We start from the raw sequence: 25,259 nt of genomic DNA, 5'->3' as shown, positions 1-25,259 counted from the left end.
AAACGTGAAGTGAAGAAGGAACACAAATGTGAAGTGAAGAAGGAACACTAATGTGAGGTGAAGCAGGAACACACATGTGAAGTGAAGAAGGAACACACATGTGAAGTGAAGAAGGAACACAAACGTGAAGTGAAGAAGGAACACTAATGTGAGGTGAAGCAGGAACACACATGTGAAGTGAAGAAGAGAACACACATGTGAAGTGAAGAAGAGAACACAAATGTGAAGTGAAGAAGAAACACATGTGAAGTGAAGAAGAAGGAACACCCACCAGCTGACATCACTAGGTCTGATCAGGACACGTCTGTAAGCTCCCGCCAGAGAGTAGTCCTTGATTTGATGTCGCATGTTGTCCACGTCCAGCCCGTCTGCACTCAGCAACTCCTTGTAGCCCTTGCCCACTGACACACACACACACACACACACACACACACACACACACACACACACACACACACACACACACACACACACACACACACACACACACACACACACACACACACACACACACACACAGTTCCTTCGATTATCACAGAGCTTATGTTCCAGATCCTTGGGTAGTAGGTGAATTTTACACTATTTATTTTAAACAACTAACCAATCATGGATGTTCTTATAGGTAAACCAACCAGTCATCATTGATGTATATTTTGTGCTCTGCCCGTGGAGTTGCTTCGCTATGAAACTTCCATTTTTAACTTCATTTAGTAAAAAAAAACCATACTTTTTACCAATGGACGATCAAAAACCCTACTCACTACCAGAAAACCGTAGTCGTTGGCAGGTATGGCAAAGAGACGGATGGAGATATTACCACACATTGTAGTTGGGAAAAAATGAAGAAAAACTTAAAATATATTTTTATATATTTCTACAGAGGTAAAAAGATGGCTTTCCGGCTATAGACGGAAAAATCCCATGCCTGGTAAATATGCTAAGCTAGCATGATGTTGCTGTCCAAATGTGAGTGTAGTGTAATAGTATGCTAGTGTTGCTAACATTGGTGTCTTCCTGTCCCATTGTAGAAAGTGAGAGATGGCAGAGTTACAGTCTAGTGCACACAACAGCAATTCTTGAAGACACTGAACAAATTCAGTAACAGCTTTTTCCCTCTGGCTGTAAGACTCTTGAACGCATCATAATTATCCCCTCAATTCTCCCCAAAATGGATTAACTAGCTGGAATATATAAAGACACAATGTGACATACATCCATTAACCTGGATGCATATGAAAAAGTGTGATATATTTATCTGTACAGTAATTTATTTTTATATGCACCTTATTGCTTTTTTATCCTGCACTACCATGAGCTAATGCAACTAAATTTCGTTCTCATTTGTACAGTAGAGTTCAAATTTGAATGACAATAAAAAGGAAGCCTAAGGGCCTACTGAAACCCACTACCACCGACCACGCAACGCAGTCTGATAGTTTATACATCAATGATGAAATATTAACATTGCAACACATGCCAATACGGCCGGATTATTTTATTAAATTGCAGTTTTAAAATTTGCGCCGAAATATCTTGCTGAAAATGTCTCGTATGATGACACGTGCGTGTGACGTCACGGATTGTAGAGGACATTTTGTTCTAGCGTCGTGGCAAGCTATTAATCGTCTGTTTACATTGCAAAATTCCAGAGTATTCTGGACATCTGTGTTGGTTAATCTTTTGCAATTTGTTCAATGAATAATGGAGACATCAAAGAAGAAAGCTGTAGGTGGGAAGCGATGTATTGCGGCCGCCTTGAGCAACACAAACACAGCCGGTGTTTCATTGTTTACATTCCCGAAAGATGACGGTGAAGCTTTACTATGGAACAGAGCGGTCAAGCGAACACTGTTGGATTGGACCACACACACAAAGTACAGTGTATTATGCAGCGATCATTTCAAAAGATCGTGTTTCGAAGAGAGGTCCCTAACGAAGGGCAGAGATGAGCGTCGACTGGTGCTGAAGAAAAGTGCGGGGCCGACCTTCAGGTTGTACAGGTATGACTTTATAATCTCACTAAAACACTAGTAACACAATAAGCAGATAAAGGATTTTCCAGAATTATCCTAGTAAATGTGTCTAAAAACATCTGAATCGCTCCCACTGTAAATTTTTTTTTTTTTTCTTTCTAGTCCTTCTCTCTCACTTTCCTCATCCACGAATATTTCATCCTCGCTCAAATAAATGGGGAACTCGTCGCTTTCTTGGTCCGAATTGCACTTGCTGCTGGTGGCCATGATTGTAAACAATGTTCAGATGTGAGGAGCTCCACAACCCGTGACGTCACGCACACATCGTCTGCTACTTCCGATACAGACAAGGCTTTTTTATTAGCAACCAAAAGTTGCGAACTTTATCGTCGATGTTCTCTACTAAATCTTTTCAGCAAAAATATGGCAATATCGCGAAATGATCAAGTATGACACATAGAATGGACCTGCTATCCCCGTTTAAATAAAAAAATCTCATTTCAGTAGGCCTTTAAAGCCATATTTTGAAAACACTCATCCAACAAACACTGGCACTGAGATGTGCTGGCCCGAGTGTCATTCTCACCGTGATGAGAGGGGTAGATTACGTCATATCCAGGAAGTGGCATGACGATGTCATGGATGGAGTGGCTCTCTGCCTCCTCCTCTGACAGAATGTGGGCTTTGGCTTCAGGGGAGCATCACATTAGTGGATATTTCCAGGAGTTGGCACGCATCTTGAGTAATAAAAAAATACTAACTTCCTCGAAGCACCAGGTCACCTTCCACGGCTTTGAGTCCAAAAGCGTCGATCCTGCGGCTCACCATGGTGTTCCACACCACACTCTGGTAGCTGTGGATGTACATCAAGCGGTTGTTTCGCGGGATCTGCACAAAAGAACAGAAAACATAGATGCAAAACATTCAGACTGTTTAAATTAAATTCAACTTAATAATATACAAACCCCGTTTCCATATGAGTTGGGAAATTGTGTTAGATGTAAATATAAACGGGATACAATGATTTGCAAATCCTTTTCAACCCATATTCAGTTGAATATGCTACAAAGACAACATATTTGATGTTCAAACTGATAAACATTTTTTGTTGCAAATAATCATTAACTTTAGAATTTGATGCCAGCAACAAGTGACAAAGAAGTTGGTAAAGGTGGCAATAAATACTGATAAAGTTGAGGAATGCTCATCAAACACTTATCAGGGACGGGCGTGGCGCAGTGGGAGAGTGGCTGTGCGCAGCCTGAGGGTCCCTGGTTCAATCCCCACCTAGTACCAACCCCGTCCTGAGCAAGACACTTCACCCTTGCTCCTGATGGGTGCTGGTTAGCGCCTTGCATGGCAGCTCCCTCCATCAGTGTGTGAATGGGTAATTGTGGAAGTAGTGTCAAAGCGCTTTGAGTAACTTGAAGGTAGAAAAGCGCTATACAAGTACAACCCATTTATTTATTTATTTGGAACATCCCACAGGTGTGCAGGCTAATCGGGAACAGGTGGGTGCCATGATTGGGTATGAAAGCAGCTTCCTTGAAATGCTAAGTAATTCACAAACAAAGATATGGCGAGGGTCACCAATTTGTATGCAAATTGTCGAACAGTTTTAGAACAACATTTCTCAACGAGCTATTGCAAGGGATTTAGGGATTTTACCATCTACGGTCCGTAAAATCATCAAAAATTTCTGAGAATCTGGAGAAATCACTGCACGTAAGCGATATTACGGAATTTTGATCCCTCAGGCAGTACTGTGTCAAAAACCGACATCGGTGTGTAAAGGATATCACCACATGGGCTCAGGAACACTTCCTAAAACCACTGTCAGTAACTACAGTTGGTCGCTACATCTGTACGTGCAATTTAAAACTCTACTATGCAAAGCCAAACCCATTTATCAACAATATCCTGAAATACCGCCGGCTTGGCTGGGTCCCGAAATCATCTATGATGGACTGAGGCAAAGTGGAAAGGTGTTCTGTGGTCTGACGAGTCCACATTTCAAATTATATTTGGAAACTGTGGACGTGGTGTCCTCCAGAACAAAGAGGAAAATCACCATCCGGATTGTTATAGGCGCAGAGTTCAAAAGCCAGCATCTGTGATGGTATGGAGGTGTATTAGTGCCCAAGGCATGGGTAACTTACACATCTGTGAAGGCACCATTAATGCTGAAAGGTATATACAGGTTTTGGAACAAAATATGTTGTCATCCAAGCAACGTTATCATGGACGCCCCTGCTTATTTCAGCCAAACAATGCCAAGCCACGTGTTACAACAGCGTGGCTTCGTAGTAAAAGAGTGCGGGTACTTTCCTGGCCCGCCTGCAGTCCAGACATGTCTACCATTATTATGAAGTGTAAAATACGACAACAAGACTGTTGAACGACTAAAGCTCTACATAAAAGAAGAATGGGAAAGAATTCCACTTTCAAAGCTTCAACAATTAGTTTCCTGAGTTCCCAAATGTTTGTTGAGTGTTGTTAAAAGAAAAGGTGATGTAACACAGTGGTGAACATGCCCTTTCCCAACTACTTTGGCACGTGTTGCAGCCATATAATTCTAAGTTAATTATTAGTTGCAAAAAATGTGAACATCAAAATATCTTGTCTTTGAAGTGCATTCAATTGAATATGGGTTGAAAAGGATTTGCAAATCATTGTATTCTGTTTATATTTACATCTAACACAATTTCCCAACTCATATGGAAACGGGGTTTGTATTAAATCAATTGGCGGGGTGGTCGTTTGACACCCCTGCCCTACAGACACCTATTGCTTGCCAACATGATAGACACTTGGGCTACAACGAAAAACTAACCAGTCCAAACGCAGTGACGATGTTCTTTTTGCCGAACTTGGAGAGGCCTCGCAGCAGCTGGCCCTCCACGCAGCGCTTGTTGGGAAGCTTCTTCAGGGCCGCCTCTGGATCCTGAGTCTTGGCCCACTCCTCCCTGCAGCGGACCAGGAACTCCTTTTCCGCTGCGTACGACACCAAATGCTAAGCGAGGCGACAAAAACTCCCGTCACGGGTGGACGGACGAGGACTCAGTACCTCCGGGTCGAGGCTTCAGAATCAAATCCACCACTTGGTTCCAGTCGTTCTTCAGAATGGCCCTGGGAGTGAGAGGAAGGGCGTTTAGCACGAAGCGTGAGCAGCGTCCATGCAACGCCTGTACCTGCCAACTTGTTGCGTGGGCACCGCTGTGGTGCCGAAGCGCTGCATGCCGTAGTAGTTGATGAAGCCCGTCTGTTTGAGGGACGTCACGGCTTGGTGCACCTGGTTGTCGGTTCCTGAGATGTTCCTGACGCACAGACCTCGCATTGGAAGTGCTGGGGTTGAACTAAAGCTGGTGGTTGACAATCCTACATACCTGATGATCACAGTGAAGTGGTTGCCCTGCAGCTCCCCCAGCTTCAGAGGGTGATTCTTGTAGCTGAAATTGCCCAGCTTGAGGTTCATGAGGCACTTGTTGAGGTGGGCCAGCCTCTCTGCTGTGATCCTGCAGTGACAGAGAAGGTTTTCCCCTGCCAGATGCCTCAAATACAAACACACTCACTTGAGCACAGCGATCTCCTGCACCGTGATGGCTCGCTTGTCCTTGGTGCCCATGTAGGAGAACATGTTGGGTCTGAGCCTGGGAACACACTTGGTCAAGTCAAAAGAGCACAGGTGTGCACAGGTCTCCCGTCCAAAGGGAAAACCCAGTAACTCAATTTTGGTCAAAACTGAGCTGATGATAAATTTGGAGTTCCTAGGTGATATGCTTTACATTAGTGTATTTCTTCCGTAAGTAAGTGGTTACGCGCATGGCAGGACCTAGCAACTACCACATAACCGCGTAGATACAACAGAAAAACCTAGTATCTCAAGGGACCAATCGGAGCTTCTTTGTCAGTCGCCTTATTGTCTTTAATGAGACATTTGCACGAATGGTGGTTGACGGTCAACCTGATTATGTGATATTATGGCACGAGGGGATATTTGGAAGATTGGCCCAGGACAGGGGTAGGGAACCTATGGCTCGCGAGCCAGATGTGGCTCTTTTGATGACTGTACCTGGCTCTCGGATAAATCTGAGCTGACATTGCTTGACACGATAAGTAATGAATAATTCCTCTTGTAATCACAGTCCTAAAAATTACGTTCAAAATATGAAACATTCTCATGCTATGTTCAAAAAGTTGTGTTAATAGGAAGAAGTAATTTATTTATTATTGGTTAGTGTAGGGCTTGCCCTCCTGGGGGTTCTTCAGACCACCAAGCACCGACATGAAAGCCTGTTTCAGGGTTATAATATTTTTTTTTTTTTCAATAAGTCTCTCAGTTGATTTACAGCAATTGTCTTTTTCTCTTTCGTTCTCGCTCGCACTCTGGCTCCAGTTCCAACCCTGTCTCTCCTCCTGGCTGCTTCTCATAACATAGCGACAGGTGATTTGATATCAAAGCCCAGGTGGGCCTTCTACGCACCTGTTGCTGATTTCGAAGAAGGTCCTGGCACACCCTGGTTCGCTGCAGGCCCGCAGGCCACGCCCCTTCCACATTTAGCTTCAGAATAACAATGTTATTCCAAAGAATAAGAGACCTATTATACTCTAGAAATGTTGGTCTTACTTAAAAATGCACACGTTTAGTTGTGTTCAGTGTAAAAAAATATATATCATATGGCTCTTACAGAAATACATTTAAAGATATTTGGCTTTCTTGGCTCTCTCAGCCAAAAAGGTTCCCGACCCCTGGCCCAGGACGTTGCAAGCACCATCATTAAATGTATTGTTCTTGATTCTTCCCCTTGCGTACTCTTTTGGGCAGATAACTGTGGAGGTCAAAACAAAAATTGGACGCTGCCCAATGTGCAAATGCAGAATGGGGCCCACCCCAGATTGTGATAAAATATCTGGAGAAAGGGCACACGTTCATGAGAGCAGATTCAATCCATGCCTCAATCGGCAAGAAAATGAAAGCTCAAGAAAAACATCTATACGTTTGATGACTTTGTAGATCTTTGTAAGAAAGCATCAAGATAGATTGGTTTTCCTTTGTTTTCTCAGAATCAGCTAGAAGTGAGTTACTAGGTTTTGCCTTTGGACGGCAGAGGTGTTCTAATAATAAACCTCTGGAAAAAAATGCAGATCCGTATTTTGTAAATCAAGGTGATCTATCGTATAATGTTCTGCTTTGGTCCTTTAGGTGACGGTATTGAGTATAGTGGTTGAAAATAGCAAAGGACAAAACAATGGCGGTCATATAGTGGTTGAAAATAGCAAAATATCAATACATTTAATTAAACAATTTAAATATATTGTTAAGATTGTGTTTGTAAAAAAATATACACCATATTTCCTTCAATTGCAGCCAGGGCGCTAATTAACTTAAAACCTCTTCTCACTCCTGTGCGTACCAAAGGCATGCGGTAAAAGTAAGCATGCGCTAACTATTTTCAAACCTCTTCTCACTCCGGCACTTACCAAAGGCATGCAGTAAAAATTTGAGTGTGATGTAAGCTTGGACCTTAAATCCTACTGAATAGCTCTTAATCTTCTTCCCTTTATGCGATTTCAAATTACCGGTATTGAAATCAGCCTCCTCCATTTTGAAAATTATGACAGGGGAAGTGTCACTCGGGACGTCACAAAATAATTAGCGCATGCTTAGTATTACCGCCTTGTCAAACTCGTGACGTCACGATTGACGCTTCCCCTGTCATAATTTTCAAAATGGTGGAGGCTGAACTTTTTTATTAGCAACCAAAAGTTGCGAATTTTATCGTCGATGTTCTCTACTTAATCCTTTCAGCAAAAATATGGCAATGTCGCGAAATGATCAAGTATGACACATAGAATGGACCTGATATCCCCGTTTAAAGAAGAAAATCTCATTTCAGTAGGCCTTTAAAAGTAAATAATTATAATATAAATTGTAAACAATAATTTATGAGTAGCATGAAATAAATGCAATTTGCATTTCCCCCCAAATACATTAACTGGATGAAGTTGTTGCTACCTGAGGAACTTTGACAGCAAATTGATGGCGTCCATGGTGTCCCTGTTTTCTTTGTACAGGACAAAGTGGCAAAAGCTGCCCCGGTTTTTGGGCCAGAAATGTTTCCTTGGTGCTTTAATGGGGAGACAGACAAAATACAAATGAAAACAAGCCATCCAACTTCCAGTGACGACATTTGTGGCAGTGTTTGATTACAGCTACTAGTTCAACCTTCTTGTGAATACAGTGGGGCAAAAAAGTATTTAGTCAGCCAGCGATTGTGCAAGTTCTCCCACTTAAAATGATGACAGAGGTCTGTAATTTTCATCATAGGTACACTTCAACTGTGAGAGACAGAATGTGAAAAAAAATCCAGGAATTCACATTGTAGGAATTTTAAAGAATTTATTTGTAAATTGGTCAACCATTCAAAGCTCTCACTGATGGAAGGAGGTTTTGGCTCAAAATCTCACGATACATGGCCCCATTCATTCTTTCCTTAACACGGATCAATCGTCCTATCCCCTTAGCCCCTTAGCAGAAAAACAGCCCCAAAGCATGATGTTTCCACCCCCATGCTTCACAGTAGGTATGGTGTTCTTGGGATGCAACTCAGTATTCTTCTTCCTCCAAACACGACGAGTTGAGTTTATACCAAAATGGATACATGGATGATACAGCAGAGGATTGGGAGAATTTCATGTGGTCGGATGAAACCAAAATAGAACTTTTTGGTTTAAACTCAACTCATCGTGTTTGGAGGAAGAAGAATACTGAGTTGCATTCCAAGAACACCACACCTATGTGAAGCATGGGGGTGGAAACATCATGCTTTGGGGCTGTTTTTCTGCTAAGGCAGGGGTCGGGAACCTTTTTGGCTGAGAGAGCCAAGAAGCCAAATATTTTAAAATGTATTTACGTAAGAGCCATATAATATATTTTTAACACTGAACACAACTAAAAGTGTACATTTTTAAGTAAGACCAACATTTCTAGAGTATAATAGGTCTCTTATTCTTTGTAATAACGTTGTTATTCTGAAGATAACTTAGGAGCGGGCGTGGCCTGCGGGTCTGCAGCGAAGCGGGGTGTTGCCAGGACCGGCCTCAAAATCAGCGACAGGTGTGTAAATGGCCCACCCGGGCCTTGTTGAAGAACCCCCAAGAGGGCTAGCCCTACACTAACCAATAATAAAAAAAAGATTTCTTACCCTTAAGGCAACTTCTTGAACAGGTGCGGTAGAAAAGGATGGACGGATTCAAATGCATGAGCATTTTTATATTTTTAACATTATTTTTAACACTGTGATTACAAGTGGAATTATTCATTACTTATTGTGTTAAGCAGTGTCAGCTCAGATTTATCCGAGAGCCAGATGCAGTCATCAAAAGAGCCACATCTGGCTCGCGAGCCATAAGTTCCCTACCCCTGTGCTAAGGGGACAGGACGATTGATCCGTGTTAAGGAAAGAATGAATGGGGCAATGTATCGTGAGATTTTGAGCCAAAACCTCCTTCCATCAGTGAGAGCTTTGAATGGTTGACCAAATTCTTATTTTCCACCATAATTTACAAATAAATTCTTTAAAATTCCTACATTGTGAATTCCTGGATTTTTTTTCTTCACATTCTGTCTCTCACAGTTGAAGTGTACCTATGATGAAAATTACAGACCTCTGTCATCGTTTTAAGTGGGAGAACTTGCACGATCAGTGGCTGACTAAATACTGTTTTCCCCACTGTATATCACACTTTAATCGTGTTATATGACAGAAATTGCTCATAGAATCACAAAAACCGGCTCCATAGAACTTACCCACAGATGTTTTCACCTCTATCCCAAGAAGAGCAGAATATAAAACAGGATAAAAGAGCGTTACTAAGAAATGAGGCTTGTAATGAGGGCAAGAGGCACATGCATGAGTCCACCGCTGGACGCTTGCTTTTTAATGGATTTCAGGACATTTGAAGGGCTTTCATAGAGAACATGATGGTTCAGGCCAAAGGTGCACTGGAATACCTCATGCAAACGTCTTAGAGTCATGCACTGTGGTAAACATGCAATGACACAGAAGAACCTTTCAAAGAAAGCCGGTATTTGACCACAATTTTTGAGAAAAATCGTCTCTTGAAGCATTTTAAATTTGAGGCCCGGACGTGCAAGTTCTTGACAGATCTCAGTTCAGCAAGGAAAGGTAACTCTTTGGGCCTGATCTATAGTAAGATCCCAATACAACGCACTACACAGCGTGTGTCAACTACAGAGGTGGGTAGTAACGCGCTACATTTACTCCGTTACATTTACTTGAGTAACTTTTGGAATAAATTGTACTTATGCAACATACTTTTACTTGAGTGTATTTATATAGAAGAAACGCTACTTTTACTCCGTTCCATTTATCGACATTCAGCTCGCTACTCGCTACTTTTTTTTAATCGATCTATTAATGTTTGTTTTGGTTAATGACAGAGCTTCAAAAGTAGGATCTACGCATGCCTGCGTTTCACCAATCACATGCAGTCACTGGTGACGTTGGACCAATCAAACAGAGCCAGGCGGTCACATGACTTGACTTAAACAAGTTGAAAAACACATTGGGGTGTTACCATTTAGTGGTCAATTGTGCGGAATATGTACTGTACTGTGCAATCTAATAATAAAAGTTTCAATCAATCAATCAAAAGTGTAAAGGAAAAAAGACACTTTTTATTTCAACCGTACTTTCCGTCAAAAGCCTAAAGACTGATCGCACAGTTCCTGTCTTCACAATAAAAGTGCCGCTCCATCGCGCCTGCGCTAACAAAATAAGAGTCTCCGAAAGCCAGAGCAAACAAGCTACGGAGTTTGCCGCCAATGTATTTCTTGTAAAGTGTATAAAAACGAATATGGAAGCTGGACAAATAAGATGCCAAAAAACAACGACTTTCATGTGGTATTAGACAGAAAAGAGAAACTTTTTTTCTCCTCCATTTGAAAACGTGGACGTCTGATTCCAATCAATGCAAGTCATCAGAATCAGGTAATACACCAACTTATATTCTTGTCTTCATGAAAGATAGGAATCTATATGTTAAACATGCATTTTTATTCATTAAAACACCTTCAACATGTGAACAAAAACGGCAAAATAAATAAATATAAATTATATACTGTATATATATATATATATATATATATGTATATATACATATATATATATATATATATGTGTATATATATATGTATATATAAATATATATATATGATATGTGTGTATAAATGATATGTGTGTGTATGTATATGTATATATGAGGTAGATCACCTCGACTTAATCATTTATTAAGTAATTGATAATCGATGAAAAATTTATTGGGGTGTTACCATTTAGTGGTCAATTGTACGGAATATGTACTGTACTCTACAATCTACTAATACAAGTTTTAATCAATCAATCAAATCAATGAATGCCTACTGAGGCTAAGGTGCTGTTAAGTTGCCATTTTTTAATTTTATTTTAATGTATTATTATTTAATATATATTATTGTTTTAGTTGCTTAAGAGATATTCCTGGCTCTGAATTTGCTCATTGCTATTTTTATGTTTTTGTGCATTTGTTGCCGTAATCAGGTTACTCATCAGTTACTCAATACTTGAGTAGTTTTTTCACAACATACTTTTGACTTTTACTCAAGTAATTAATTGGGTGACTACTCCTTACTTTTACTTGAGTAATAAATCTCTAAAGTAACAGTACTCTTACTTGAGTACAATTTCTGGCTACTCTACCCACCTCTGGTCAACTATAACATGTCCTGTACAATACGTCTAATATAATGATCCCGTATGATCTACTAAGACTGCATGTGCAATTGACAACTGGTGCAGACCGGCTAATTTAAATGAGGTTTTGCAGGTCCTACACAGCTTTCACCATGGAGACACTCATTTATTGCACATTCATCTCATCCTGCTGCTACCCGGGGGCCTTTCGCTAGCTTTTGAGACATGCAGCAGACATGTACCACTTGTTATGGGCATTTTACACACAGGCGTGCACGGAACCTATTAGGAAAATTTGTTAAATATTTGTAAAAAAAGATGTTATTTATTATCTATATGAAAAAAACAACATCGTTAAAAATGCCAGCAGACAATATCCATCAGCTATAAAATGATAAAAATGATATTCCTGACCATTATTTTTTATTTACAATACTCAAAATAAGTTGATAGGAATACGTAGGACACAGCACAATGACCTTCTCTCTCCCAGCTATTTCTGCACAACTGCTCAAACTTTGCACGTCCTTTCACGACGGACTAAATAAAGATGCAAATTGGCGGCTGCAGAACAATTTCGGCATAAATCATCACACAGCGTGTGGTAAATATATATATTTGCATGTCCTTATTCCCCCACAAAAGTTCGATAAAAAAATTGTAGCGGCAGTACTTGTAATCAAGGTTAAGCTGGTGTGTTTTATGGTTTACATAAGTCAAGTCAATTTTATTTATATAGCACGTTTACAACAACTTTTAAATTGAACCAAAGTGCTTTACAGGTTAAAAAAAAAAAAAGCATAGAGCAACAGAAACAGAACATAAACAAAGAATGAGGTGAACAAAAAAGTGCACAAAGCAATACGGTAAAAGGGGTCGAATAAAAAGTTTTTAAAAATTGCTAAATAAAAATCATAGTATCATAGTGCGAAAAATGGAAAAAATAAAACTAAAGCCAAGGGGTGTTGGGGTAGGACTAGAAATGGTGGCCTAGTGGGCAGATTCAGCTCAGGCCAAAGGCCAGCGAGAAGAGGTACTTCTTAAAGGGGAACATTATCACAATTTCAAAAGGGTTAAAAACAATAAAAATCAGTTCCCAGTGGCTTGTTGGAATTTTTGAATTTTTTTTCAAAATTTTACCGGTCCCGGAATATCCCTAAATAAAGCTTTAAAGTGCCTTATTTTCGCTATCTTCGAAACCACTATCCATTTCCCTGTGACGTCATACAGTGCTGCCAATACAAACAACATGGCGGTTACCACAGCAAGATATAGCGACATTAGCTCGGATTCAGACTCGGATTTCAGCAACTTAAGCGATTCAACAGATTACGCATGTATTGAAGCAGAAGGTCAGAGTATGGAGGCAGATAGCGAAAACGAAATTGAAGAAAAAAATTGAAGCTATTGAGCGAATAGCTATTGACGCTATTCGGCCATAGCATGGGTGTACCTAATGAAGTGGCCCATAGCATGGCTGCCTTATTAGCATCGCCGGTAAAATGTGCGGACCAAACGATCAGGACTTTCGCATCTTGTGACACTGGAGCAACTTAAATCCGTCGATTGGTAAGTGTTTGTTTCGCATTAAATGTGGGTATCTAGTTTCAAATGTGCATACAGCCAGCGTAAATAGCATGTTAGCATCGATTAGCGTAGCATGTTAGCATCGATTAGCTGGCAGTCATGCCGCGACCAAATATGTCTGATTAGCACATAAGTCAACAACATCAACAAAACTCACCTTTGTGATTTCGTTGACTTAATCGTTGCAAATGCATCTGCAGGTTATCTATACATCTCTGTGCCATGTCTGTCTTAGCATCGCCGGTCACTTTGGTACATTCAATGGGGGTCTGGCGGCAGATTTTTTGACAGTGGTGCAACTTAACTCCCTCCCTGTTAGTGTTGTTACACCCTCCGACAACACACCGACGAGGCATGATGTCTCCAAGGTTCCAAAAAATTGTCGAAAAAACGGAAAATAACAGAGCTGAGACCCGGTGTTTGTAATGTGAAAATGAAAATGGCGGGTGTGTTACCTCGGTGACGTCACGTTCTGACGTCATCGCTAAAAGACCGATAAACAGAAAGGCGTTTATTTTGCCAAAATTCACCCATTTAGAGTTCGGAAATTGGTTGAAAAAATACATGGTCTTTTTTCTGCAACATCAAGGTATATATTGACGCTTGCATAGGTTTGGTGATAATGTTCCCCTTTAAGAAGGGTTTTGAAAACCCTCAGGCCCTCGGGTGACCTAATGTGGAGCGGAAGGCTGTTCCAGAGCTTAGGGGCGGCAACGGAAGAGTCTCTGTCCCCTCTGGTCTTTAGCCTGGATCTAGGGACCGGCAACAGCAGTTGGTCAGCTGACCTTATCGCTCTAGACGAGGTATAATGATGCAGAAACTCGGTCAGGTATTGTGGGGCCAGACCATTTAAAGCAGGGGTGTCAGACTCAAATACAGAGTGGGCCAAAATTTAAAACTGAACAAAGCCGCGGGCCAAGGTTGAACAAATTAACCTTTTAATAGGGACCCAAACAAGTTTTGCATTAAATATTGAACAAGAAAGGCTTATACAACTTTAGTGACATGCAAAATCCAGTTTCAAATAATAATAATAATAATTTAAAAAATATCAATGGCATATCAAATTAAATTTAAATAAAAATGGTATACCTTTTATTCTATTTGCAATTTTCTGAATTAAATATCACATTTTTTCCACAGGCTAATAATAAATTTGAAAATAAAATAACAATAATGAATGAACCAAACATTCAAGCCTTGAAGTAGCAAGACAAAATGCATGAATAAAACGTTAATTATTGGTCAGTTTGCTGGAAGTTTTCCGGAAGACTTAGTGCTGCAAGGGGTTCTGGGTATTTATTCTGTTGTGTTACGGTGCGGATGTTCACCCAAAATGTGTTTGTCATTCTTGTTTGGTGTGGGTTCACAGTATGGCGCATATTTGTAACAGTGCTAAAATTGTTTATACCGCCACCCTCAGTGTGACCTGTATGGCTGTTGACCAAGTATGCCTTGCATTCACTTGTGCGTGTGTGTGTGTGTAAAAGCCACAAATATTATGTGACACGCTGTTAGTATGGAGGAAAAGCAGACGTGACGACAGGTTGTAGAGAACGCTAAAGGCAGTGCCTTAAATGCACGCCCCCAATATAGTTGTCCAGGTGGAAATCGGTAGAAATTCGGGAGAATGGTTGCCCCGGGAGACTTTCGGGAGGGGCACTGAACTTCGGGAGTCTACCGGGAAAATTAGGAGGGTTGGCAAGTATGATTATTAGCGGTGAATGCGGTGTTACAGCGGCACCGACGCTGTATAACACCGGCGGGCCAGCTCTAATGCTAAATTGATATTGCCTCAAGGGCCAAATTAAATTACACAGCGGGCCAGATTTGGCCCGCGGGCCAGAGTTTGACACCCGATAGGACTCCTTCTTCAGCTTGACGGAATCCTTCACCAGCGGGTTCTAGGATTATCGCCACGACAGGCGGCCACAGCTCCAATCAGCTGCGTCGACAATAGAGGTGCGGAACATGGTCCGATCAGACTCAATGTACAGCACCTCCCTTGTGACATGTTCAAAGTTCTTCCGGAGGTGGGAATTGAAACTCTGACAGGAGACTCTGCTAGACGTTCCCAGCAGACCCTCACAATGCGTTTGGGCCTGCCAGGTCTGTCCGGCATCCTCCCCCACCATCGCAGCCAACTCACCACCAGGTGGTGATCGGTAGAAAGGTCCGTCCCTCTCTTCACCCGAGTGTCCAACACTTGAGGCCGCAAATCCTGACACAACTACAGAGTCCATCATGGAACTGCGGCCAAGTGCACATATTGACACCCTTATGTTTGAACATGCTGTTTGTTATGGACAATCTGTGACCAGCACAAAAGTCCATTAACAAAACACTCGGGTTCAGATCCGGGCGGCCATTCTTTCCAATCACGCCTCTACAGGTTTCACTGTCGCTGCCAACAGGAACGTTGAAGTCCCTCGGTAAGACAAGGGAATCACTTTCAAGTCCTCCCTCGAGTGAATCCAAAAAGGGTGGGTAGTCAAAACTGCACAAACACAACACAAGCTACCGTCTCGTCCACTGGGTTGTCTTGGGAGACCCTACCAAGAGGGCATAGAAGCCCTCGGACAACATGGGTCCTAGGATCATTGAGACACGCAGACCCCCTCTCCCACCAGCTCAGGGAGGAGCATATCCAATTATTTTATGGTCAAACATTGCACCCATCAAAGTAGTCTTTTTGCTTGCCTAAAATTTCACAGAAGCAAATGCCCAAACATAGAATCTCAACGCATTAAGGACTCAGTCTCTGTTTTTTTTTTTTTTTACTAAGTACAACTGCAAAAGAAGCCAAAGAAAGTTGCGTTGCCAGCACTTAGAAGAAAAAAAAGGTGAGAAAAACAATCAAATACAAGAAAAGTTCCTCCCATTCTTTCACCGCTCATCGCTGTCTTTGCCAACAACAGTCTGCAATGCAGGTGATGTTCCATCATCATTCATATTTATTTCACATTATTTTCTGGATGTCAAACTATGATTGTTCCCTATAGAAAAAGAGTTCATATTTTTGGGTATCCGGAGCGGATTCTTTGGATTTGTATTAATTCAAATAGGAAAAAAAATGCTTGGATTTTTGTTGTACACACCCTTTTCCATATGAGTTGGGAAATTGTGTTACAGGTAAATATAAACGGAATACAATGATTTGCAAATCCTTCTCAACCCATTTTCAATTGAATACACTACAAAGACAACATATTTGACGTTCAAACTAATTTTTTTTGCAAATAATAATTAACTTAGAATGTCACGGCTGCAACACGTGCCAAAGTAGTTGGGAAAGAGCATATTCACCACTGTGTTACATCACCTTTTCTTTAAACAACACTCAATAAACATTTGGGAACTGAGGAAACTAATTGTTGAAGCTTTGAAAGTGGAATTAATTCCCATTCTTGTTTTATGTAGAGCTTCAGTCGTATTTTACGCTTCATAATGCGCCACACATTTTCGATGGGAGACAAGTCTGGAATGCAGGCGGGCCAGGAAAGTACCTGCACTCTTTCACTACGAAGCCACGCTGTTGTAACACTTGTCTTGCTGAAATAAGCAGGGGCGTCCATGATAACGTTGCTTCGATGACAACATATGTTGCTCCAAAACCTGTATGGACCTTTCAGCATTAATGGTGCCTTCACAGATGTGTAAGTTATCCACGCCTTGGGCACTAATACACCCCCATACCATCACAGATGCTGGCTTTTGAACTTTCCGCCTATAACAAACCGAATGGGTATTTTCCTCTTTGTTCTGGAGGACACCACGTCCTCTGTTTCCAAATATAATTTGAGATGTGGACTTGTCAAACCACAGAACACTTTTCCACTTTGCATCAGTCCATCGTAGATGAGCTCGAGCCCAGCGACGTTTCAGGGTGTTGTTGACAAATGGGTTTGGCTTTGCATAGCAGAGTTTTAACTTGCACTTGCAGATGTAGCGACCAACTTTAGTTACTGACAGTGGTTTTATGAAGTGTTCCTGAGCCCATGTGGTGATATCCTTTACACACTGATGTCGGGTTTTTGATGCAGTACCGCCTGAGGGATAAAAAGGTCCGTAATATCATCGCTTACGTGCAGTGATTTCTCCAGATTCTCTGAACCTTTGATGATTTTACGGACCGTAGATGGTAAAATCCCTAAATTCCTTGCAATAGCCCGTTGAGAAATGTTGTTCTAAAACTCTTTGACAATTTGCTTACAAAGTGGTGACCCTCGCCCCATCCTTGTTTGTGAATTACTTAGCATTTCATGGAAGCTGCTTTTATACCCAATCATGGCACCCACCTGTTCCCAATTAGCCTGCACATCTGTGGGATGTTCCATATAAGTGTTTGATGAGCATTATCAGTATTTATTGCCACGTTTCCCAACTTCTTTGTCACGTGTTGCTGGCATTAAATTCAAAAGTTAATGATTATTTGTAAAAAAAAATGTTTATCAGTTTGAACATCAAATATGTTGTCTTTGTAGCCTATTCAACTGAAAATCGAACACAATACCCCAACTCATATGGAAACGGGGTTTGTAGGTGGCCTTTAATTCTAATGATGTCTGTAGAGTAGATTTGAGCAAGTCAAACCTTCACTGACCTGCCAGAGCTTTCTTCCCAGCAGCATGGTAGGCCACTATGAACCTGCGGCCATCTTTCTCCTCCGTCTTTGTCTCCAGGCCAGGAAACTGACTTTTGATGGCTTTGTGCACCTGGGTCCTCTTGTCCTTTGAATCGTCCCCCTAGAAATATAGAAGGACTGCTTAAAGCACACAGGTGGAAAGATCCAGAGAGCTTACCTCGATGGAGACGGAGCTCTCTTTGTTGGTGAAGAGCTGAAGATCCCCGAGCTGCTTCTTCTGCTCCTCGGTCAAAATGTCGCTTTCAGTCGCCGGCTTTGCTTCTTCTTTTGTTATTTCCTCCTAAGGGGATGAGGACCAGGACAGAAACACATAGGTTCAATGTATTCCACAATACCCCATCTTAGGCTATTTAACTGGTGGCCCTAGAGCCTAATCAGTCCTGCTAGTTCACTTCCAAACAGTTTTGCAGCACATTCATGAAAACACCTGTCGAATACAGGAATTGTATTTTTTTTTTCCAGATGGCGCTGCTGTAGTGGCTGCTGTAGGCAGGAGCTCTGTGCTCTTGTGTCATCCTTTTGTGTTTCCCTCTTGTTTTCATGTGGTATTATATTTTTTGCATTTGTGTCGGACACCTCAGTCACCTTGGACGTATCATCTCTCATCCATGCGGACTGGACACTGGCCGAGAGTGGAGTCGGCTGTCTTGGTTGCCTTGTTGGGTCTGCTTCTGTCTCTGACCATGCTCCCTCCACCCCAGCAGACGATGGCGTGGAACACCGCAGAGGCCACCACAGTGGATATGTTTCTTTTACTTTTTATTCATACCTGTATTTAGAAGTGTCTGGTTGTATCTGCTGCTTTAATGTCTTTAATGTCCTCTGTGTTCTTTGATGTTTGATGTTTCCCTCTTACACACATGGAAGAGGGATGTGTACTATGGCTATGAGTTGTTGTTGTTTTTTTGTTTTTTTTTCCCTTGGCCTCAGTCTGCACCCCCACTCCAGGGCCTAGGCTAAGACCGATTTTTTAATTTTATTTTAATCTTCTATCCCCCCCGTTTACCTGTATGTCATCTTTTTTGTAAGGGGCGCTGGAAGCCGGCAGACCCGTCAGTGATCCTGTTCTGTCTCCCTGTAATGTTTGTCTGATCTTGAATGGGATTGTGCTGAAAATTGTAATTTTCCTGAAGGAACTCTCCTGACGGAATAAATAAAGTACTATCTATCTATCTATCTATCTATTGTGGACTAGTATTTTTGCAGTAAGTTCTTTAAAAACAATAACACGCTCCTGTCATATACAGTAGAAGATCTTTGACTAGCATTTTTGCAGTAGGGCATTAAAAACACGCTCCTGTCATATACAGTAGAAGATCTTTGACTAGCATTTTTACAGTAAGTCCTTTACAAAGAGTAACTTGTTACTGTCATATACAGTAGAAGATCTTTGACTAGCACTTTTGCAGTAAGGCTTTAAAAACAGTAACACGCTCCTGTCATATACCCTGGAAGGTATTTGACTAGTATTTTTGCAGTAAGTCCTTTAAAAACAGTAACACGCTCCTGTCACATACAGTGGAAGATCTTTGACTACTATTTTTGCAGTAGGGCTTTAAAAACAGTAACACGCTCCTGTCATATACAGTAGAAGATATTTGGCTAGCATTTTCGCAGTAAGTCCTTTAACAATAATAACACGCTCCTGTCATATAGAGTAGAAGATCTTTGACTAGCACTTTTGCAGTAGGTCTTTAAAAACAGTAACACGCTCCCGTCATATACAATAGAAGATCTTTGACTAGCATTTTTGCAGTAAGTCCTTTAAAAACAGTAACACGCTCCTGTCACATACAGTGGAAGATCTTTGACTAGTATTTTTGCAGTAGGGCTTTAAAAACAGTAATACGCTCCTGTCATATAGATTAGAAGATCTTTGGCTAGCTTTTTTTAAGTAAGTCCTCAAAAAACAGTAACACGCTCCTGTCACATACAGTGGAAAATCTTTGACTAGTATTTTTGCAGTAGGTCTTTAAAAACAGTAACACGGTCCTGTCATATACAATTGAAGATCTTTGACTAGCATTTTTGCAGTAAGTCCTTTAAAAAGAGTAACATCCTCCTGTCATATACGTTGAAGATCTTTGGCTAGCATTTTTGCAGTAAGTCCTTTAAAAACCGTAACACGCTCCTGTCATCTACAATAGAAGATCTTTGACTAGCATTTTTGCAGTAAGTCCTTTAAAAACAGTAACACACTCCTGTCATATACAGTAGAAGATGTTTGACTAGTATTTTTCCAGTAGGGCTTTAAAAACAGTAACACGCTCCAGTCATATACAATAGAAGATCTTAGGCTAACATTTTTGTAGTAAGTCCTTTAAAAATAGTAACATGTTCCTGTCATATACTGTGGAAGATCTTTTACTATCATTTTTGCAGTAGGGCTTTAAAAATGGTAACATACTCATGGAGTATACAGTAGATCTTTGACTAGCATTTTTGCAGTAGGTCTTTAAAAACAGTAACACGCTCCCGTCATATACAATAGAAGATCTTTGACTAGCATTTTTGCAGTAGGGTTTTAAAAACAGTAACACGCTCCTGTCATCTACAGTAGAAGATCTTTGACTAGCATCTTTGCAGTAGGGCTTTAAAAACAGTAACTTGCGCCTGTCATATATAGTAGATCTTTGACTAGTATTTTTGCAGTAGGGCATTAAAAACAGTAACATGATCCTTTAATATACAGTAGAAGATCTTTGACTACCACTTTTGCAGTAAGTCTTAAAAAACAGTAACACGCTCCTGTCATATACAGAAGAAGATCTTTGACTAGCATTATTGCAGTAGGGCTTTAAAAAACGGTAACATACTCATGGAGTATACAGTAGAAGATCTTTGACTAGTATTTTTGCAGTAGGCCTTTAAAAACAGTAACACGCTCCTGTCATCTACAGTGGAAGATCTTTGACTAGCATTTTTGCAGTAGGGCTTTAAAAACGGTAACATATTCATGGAGTATACAGTAGAACATCTTTTACTAGCATTTTTGCAGTAGGGCTTTAAAAACAGTAACATATTCATGGAGTATACAGTAGAACATCTTTTACTAGCATTTTTGCAGTAGGGCTTTAAAAACGGTAACACGCTCCTGTCATATAGTTGAATATCTTTGACTAGCACTTTTGCAGTAAGTCCTTTAGAAACAGTAACACGCCCCTGTCATATACAGTAGAAGATCTTTGACTAGCATTTTTGCAGTAGGGCTTTAAAAACGGTAACATACTCATGGAGTATACAGTAGAAGATCTTTGACTAGCACTTTTGCAGTAGGTCTTTAAAAACAGTAACATGCTCCTGTCATCTACAGTAGAAGATCTTTGACTAGCATTTTTGCAGTTGGGCTTTAAAAATTGTAACATGATCATGGATTATACAGTAGAAGATCTTTGACTAGCATTTTTGCAGTAACTCCTTAAAAACAGTAACTTGCTCCTGTCATATACAGTAGAAGATCTTTGACTACCATTTTTGCAGTAGGGCTTTAAAAACAGTAACACGCTCCTGTCATCTACAATGGAAGATCTTTGACTAGCATTTTTGCAGTAGGGCTTTAAAAACGGTAACATACTCATGGAGTATACAGTAGAAGATCTTCGACTAGCACTTTTGCAGTAGGTATTTAAAAACAGTAACACACTCCTGTCATATACAGTAGAAGATCTTTGACTAGCATTTTTGCAGTAAGTCCTTTACAAACAGTAACTTGTTACTGTCATATACAGTAGAAGATATTTGACTAGCACTTTTACAATAGGGCTTTAAAAACAGTAACACGCTCCCGTCATATACAATAGAAGATCTTTGACTAGCATTTTTGCAGTAAGTCCTTTAAAAACAGTAACACGCTCCTGTCATATACAGTGGAAGATCTTTGACTAGCATTTTTGCAGTAGGGCTTTAAAATTAATAACACACTCCTGTCATCTTTGTAAGGGGCGCTGGAAGCCGGCAGACCCGTCAGCGATCCTGTTCTGTCTCCCTGTAATGTTTGTCTGATCTTGAATGGGATTGTGCTGAAAATTGTAATTTTCCTGAAGGAACTCTCCTGACGGAATAAATAAAGTACTATCTAATCTAATCTAATCTACAGTGGAAGATATTTGACTAGCATTTTTGCTGTAGGGCTTTAAAAAACAGTAACATACTCAGAGTATACAGTAGAAGATCTTTGACTAGCATTTTTGCAGTAAGGCTTTAAAAAACGGTAACATACTCATGGAGTATACAGTAGAAGATGTTTGACTAGTATTTTTGCAGTAGGTCTTTAAAAACGGTAACACGCTCCTGTCATATTGTCGAAGATCTTTGACTAGCATTTTTGCAGTAAGTCCTTTAAAAACAGTAACACACTCCTGTCATATACAGTAGAAGATGTTTGACTAGTATTTTTCCAGTAGGGCTTTAAAAACAGTAACACGCTCCTGTCATATACAATAGAAGATCTTAGGCTAACATTTTTGTAGTAAGTCCTTTAACAATAGTAACATGTTCCTGTCATATACAGTGGAAGATCTTTTACTATCATTTTTGCAGTAGGGCTTTAAAAACGGTAACATACTCATGGAGTATACAGTAGAAGATCTTTGACTAGCATTTTTGCAGTAACTCCTTAAAAACAGTAACTTGCTCCTGTCATATACAGTAGAAGATCTTTGACTAGCATTTTTGCAGTAGGGCTTTAAAAACAGTAACACGCTCCTGTCATATACAGTGGAAGATCTTTGACTAGCATTTTTGCAGTAGGGTTTTAAAAACAGTAACACGCTCCTGTCATCTACAGTAGAAGATCTTTGACTAGCATCTTTGCAGTAGGGCTTTAAAAACAGTAACTTGCGCCTGTCATATATAGTAGATCTTTGACTAGTATTTTTGCAGTAGGGCATTAAAAACAGTAACATGATCCTTTAATATACAGTAGAAGATCTTTGACTACCACTTTTGCAGTACGTCTTAAAAAACAGTAACACGCTCCTGTCATATACAGAAGAAGATCTTTGACTAGCATTTTTGCAGTAGGGCTTTAAAAAACGGTAACATACTCATGGAGTATACAGTAGAAGATCTTTGACTAGCATTTTTGCAGTAGGCCTTTAAAAACAGTAACACACTCCTGTCATCTACAGTAGAAGATCTTTGACTAGCATTTTTGCAGTAGGGCTTTAAAAACAGTAACACGCTCCTGTCATCTACAGTGGAAGATCTTTGACTAGCATTTTTGCAGTAGGGCTTTAAAAACGGTAACATACTCATGGAGTATACAGTAGAACATCTTTTACTAGCATTTTTACAGTAGGGCTTTAAAAACGGTAACACGCTCCTGTCATATAGTTGAATATCTTTGACTAGCACTTTTGCAGTAAGTCATTTAGAAACAGTAACAAGCTCCTGTCATATAAAGTGGAAGATCTTTGACTAGCATTTTTGAAGCAGGGCTTTAAAAACGGTAACATGATCATGGATTATACAGTAGAAATCTTTGACTAGCATTTTTGCAGTAACTCCTTAAAAACAGTAACTTGCTCCTGTCATATACAGTAGAAGATCTTTGACTAGCATTTTTGCAGTAGGGCTTTAAAAATAATAACACACTCCTGTCATCTACAGTGGAAGATATCTGACTAGCATTTTTGCTGTAGGGCTTTAAAAAACAGTAACATACTCAGAGTATACAGTAGAAGATCTTTGACTAGCATTTTTGCAGTAAGGCTTTAAAAAACGGTAACATACTCATGGAGTATACAGTAGAAAATCTTTGACTAGCATTTTTGCAGTAGGTCTTTAAAAACGGTAACACGCTCCTGTCATATTGTCGAAGATCTTTGACTAGCATTTTTGCAGTAAGTCCTTTAAAAACAGTAACACACTCCTGTCATATACAGTAGAAGATCTTTGACTAGCATGTTTGCAGTAGGGCTTTAAAAACAGTAACTTGCGCCTGTCATATATAGTAGATCTTTGACTAGTATTTTTGCAGTAGGGCATTAAAAACAGTAACATGATCCTTTAATATACAGTAGAAGATCTTTGACTACCACTTTTGCAGTACGTCTTAAAAAACAGTAACACGCTCCTGTCATATACAGAAGAAGATCTTTGACTAGCATTTTTGCAGTAGGGCTTTAAAAAACGGTAACATACTCATGGAGTATACAGTAGAAGATCTTTGACTAGCATTTTTGCAGTAGGCCTTTAAAAACAGTAACACACTCCTGTCATCTACAGTAGAAGATCTTTGACTAGCATTTTTGCAGTAGGGCTTTAAAAACAGTAACACGCTCCTGTCATCTACAGTGGAAGATCTTTGACTAGCATTTTTGCAGTAGGGCTTTAAAAACGGTAACATACTCATGGAGTATACAGTAGAACATCTTTTACTAGCATTTTTACAGTAGGGCTTTAAAAACGGTAACACGCTCCTGTCATATAGTTGAATATCTTTGACTAGCACTTTTGCAGTAAGTCATTTAGAAACAGTAACAAGCTCCTGTCATATAAAGTGGAAGATCTTTGACTAGCATTTTTGAAGCAGGGCTTTAAAAACGGTAACATGATCATGGATTATACAGTAGAAATCTTTGACTAGCATTTTTGCAGTAACTCCTTAAAAACAGTAACTTGCTCCTGTCATATACAGTAGAAGATCTTTGACTAGCATTTTTGCAGTAGGGCTTTAAAAATAATAACACACTCCTGTCATCTACAGTGGAAGATATCTGACTAGCATTTTTGCTGTAGGGCTTTAAAAAACAGTAACATACTCAGAGTATACAGTAGAAGATCTTTGACTAGCATTTTTGCAGTAAGGCTTTAAAAAACGGTAACATACTCATGGAGTATACAGTAGAAAATCTTTGACTAGCATTTTTGCAGTAGGTCTTTAAAAACGGTAACACGCTCCTGTCATATTGTCGAAGATCTTTGACTAGCATTTTTGCAGTAAGTCCTTTAAAAACAGTAACACACTCCTGTCATATACAGTAGAAGATCTTTGACTAGCATGTTTTCAGTAGGGCTTTAAAAACAGTAACACGCTCCTGTCATATACAGTGGAAGATCTTTGACTAGAGTTTTTGCAGTCGGGCTTTAAAACAGTAGAGCGCTCATGTCATGGAGGCTCTTTAACTAGCTTTTCTGCAGTAAGTGGATAGCCCTGCTCTGCGTGGTGGCGAGCGTTGAGACTCCATCTTACCTGAGCCTCTTTGGGAATAGTGAGGTCGTCTAAATGAACGATCTTCCCTTCTTTGCTGATTTCATTCACCACAAAATCAGAATACCTGATCAAACAAACACAAA

General features: G+C 40.2%; 1 protein-coding gene across 6 annotated transcripts in view; it reads right to left on the bottom strand.

Annotated features, from left to right (window-relative positions):
• pus7 (pseudouridine synthase 7) overlaps positions 1 to 25,259 on the bottom strand; it is a 42,962-nt gene that overhangs the window by 14,530 nt on the left and 3,173 nt on the right. For all 6 annotated transcript variants that reach the window (XM_061916877.1, XM_061916878.1, XM_061916881.1 and 3 more), the window contains exons 3-14: positions 25,156 to 25,240; positions 18,118 to 18,240; positions 17,919 to 18,060; positions 7,990 to 8,101; positions 5,546 to 5,623; positions 5,360 to 5,488; positions 5,165 to 5,290; positions 5,041 to 5,102; positions 4,807 to 4,967; positions 2,735 to 2,861; positions 2,560 to 2,661; positions 272 to 401 (exon numbers count right to left, since the gene is read on the bottom strand). In XM_061916877.1, the coding sequence (XP_061772861.1) occupies positions 272 to 401; positions 2,560 to 2,661; positions 2,735 to 2,861; positions 4,807 to 4,967; positions 5,041 to 5,102; positions 5,165 to 5,290; positions 5,360 to 5,488; positions 5,546 to 5,623; positions 7,990 to 8,101; positions 17,919 to 18,060; positions 18,118 to 18,240; positions 25,156 to 25,240 (1,377 nt within the window). The remainder of the gene's footprint in view (positions 1 to 271; positions 402 to 2,559; positions 2,662 to 2,734; positions 2,862 to 4,806; positions 4,968 to 5,040; positions 5,103 to 5,164; positions 5,291 to 5,359; positions 5,489 to 5,545; positions 5,624 to 7,989; positions 8,102 to 17,918; positions 18,061 to 18,117; positions 18,241 to 25,155; positions 25,241 to 25,259) is intronic.

Source organism: Nerophis ophidion, linkage group LG12, assembly GCF_033978795.1.
Source record: "Nerophis ophidion isolate RoL-2023_Sa linkage group LG12, RoL_Noph_v1.0, whole genome shotgun sequence".
Classification (NCBI taxonomy): domain Eukaryota; kingdom Metazoa; phylum Chordata; class Actinopteri; order Syngnathiformes; family Syngnathidae; genus Nerophis; species Nerophis ophidion.
The sequence above is the reverse complement of the archived record's forward strand: the minus strand, read 5'-3'. Positions and strand labels throughout refer to the sequence as shown.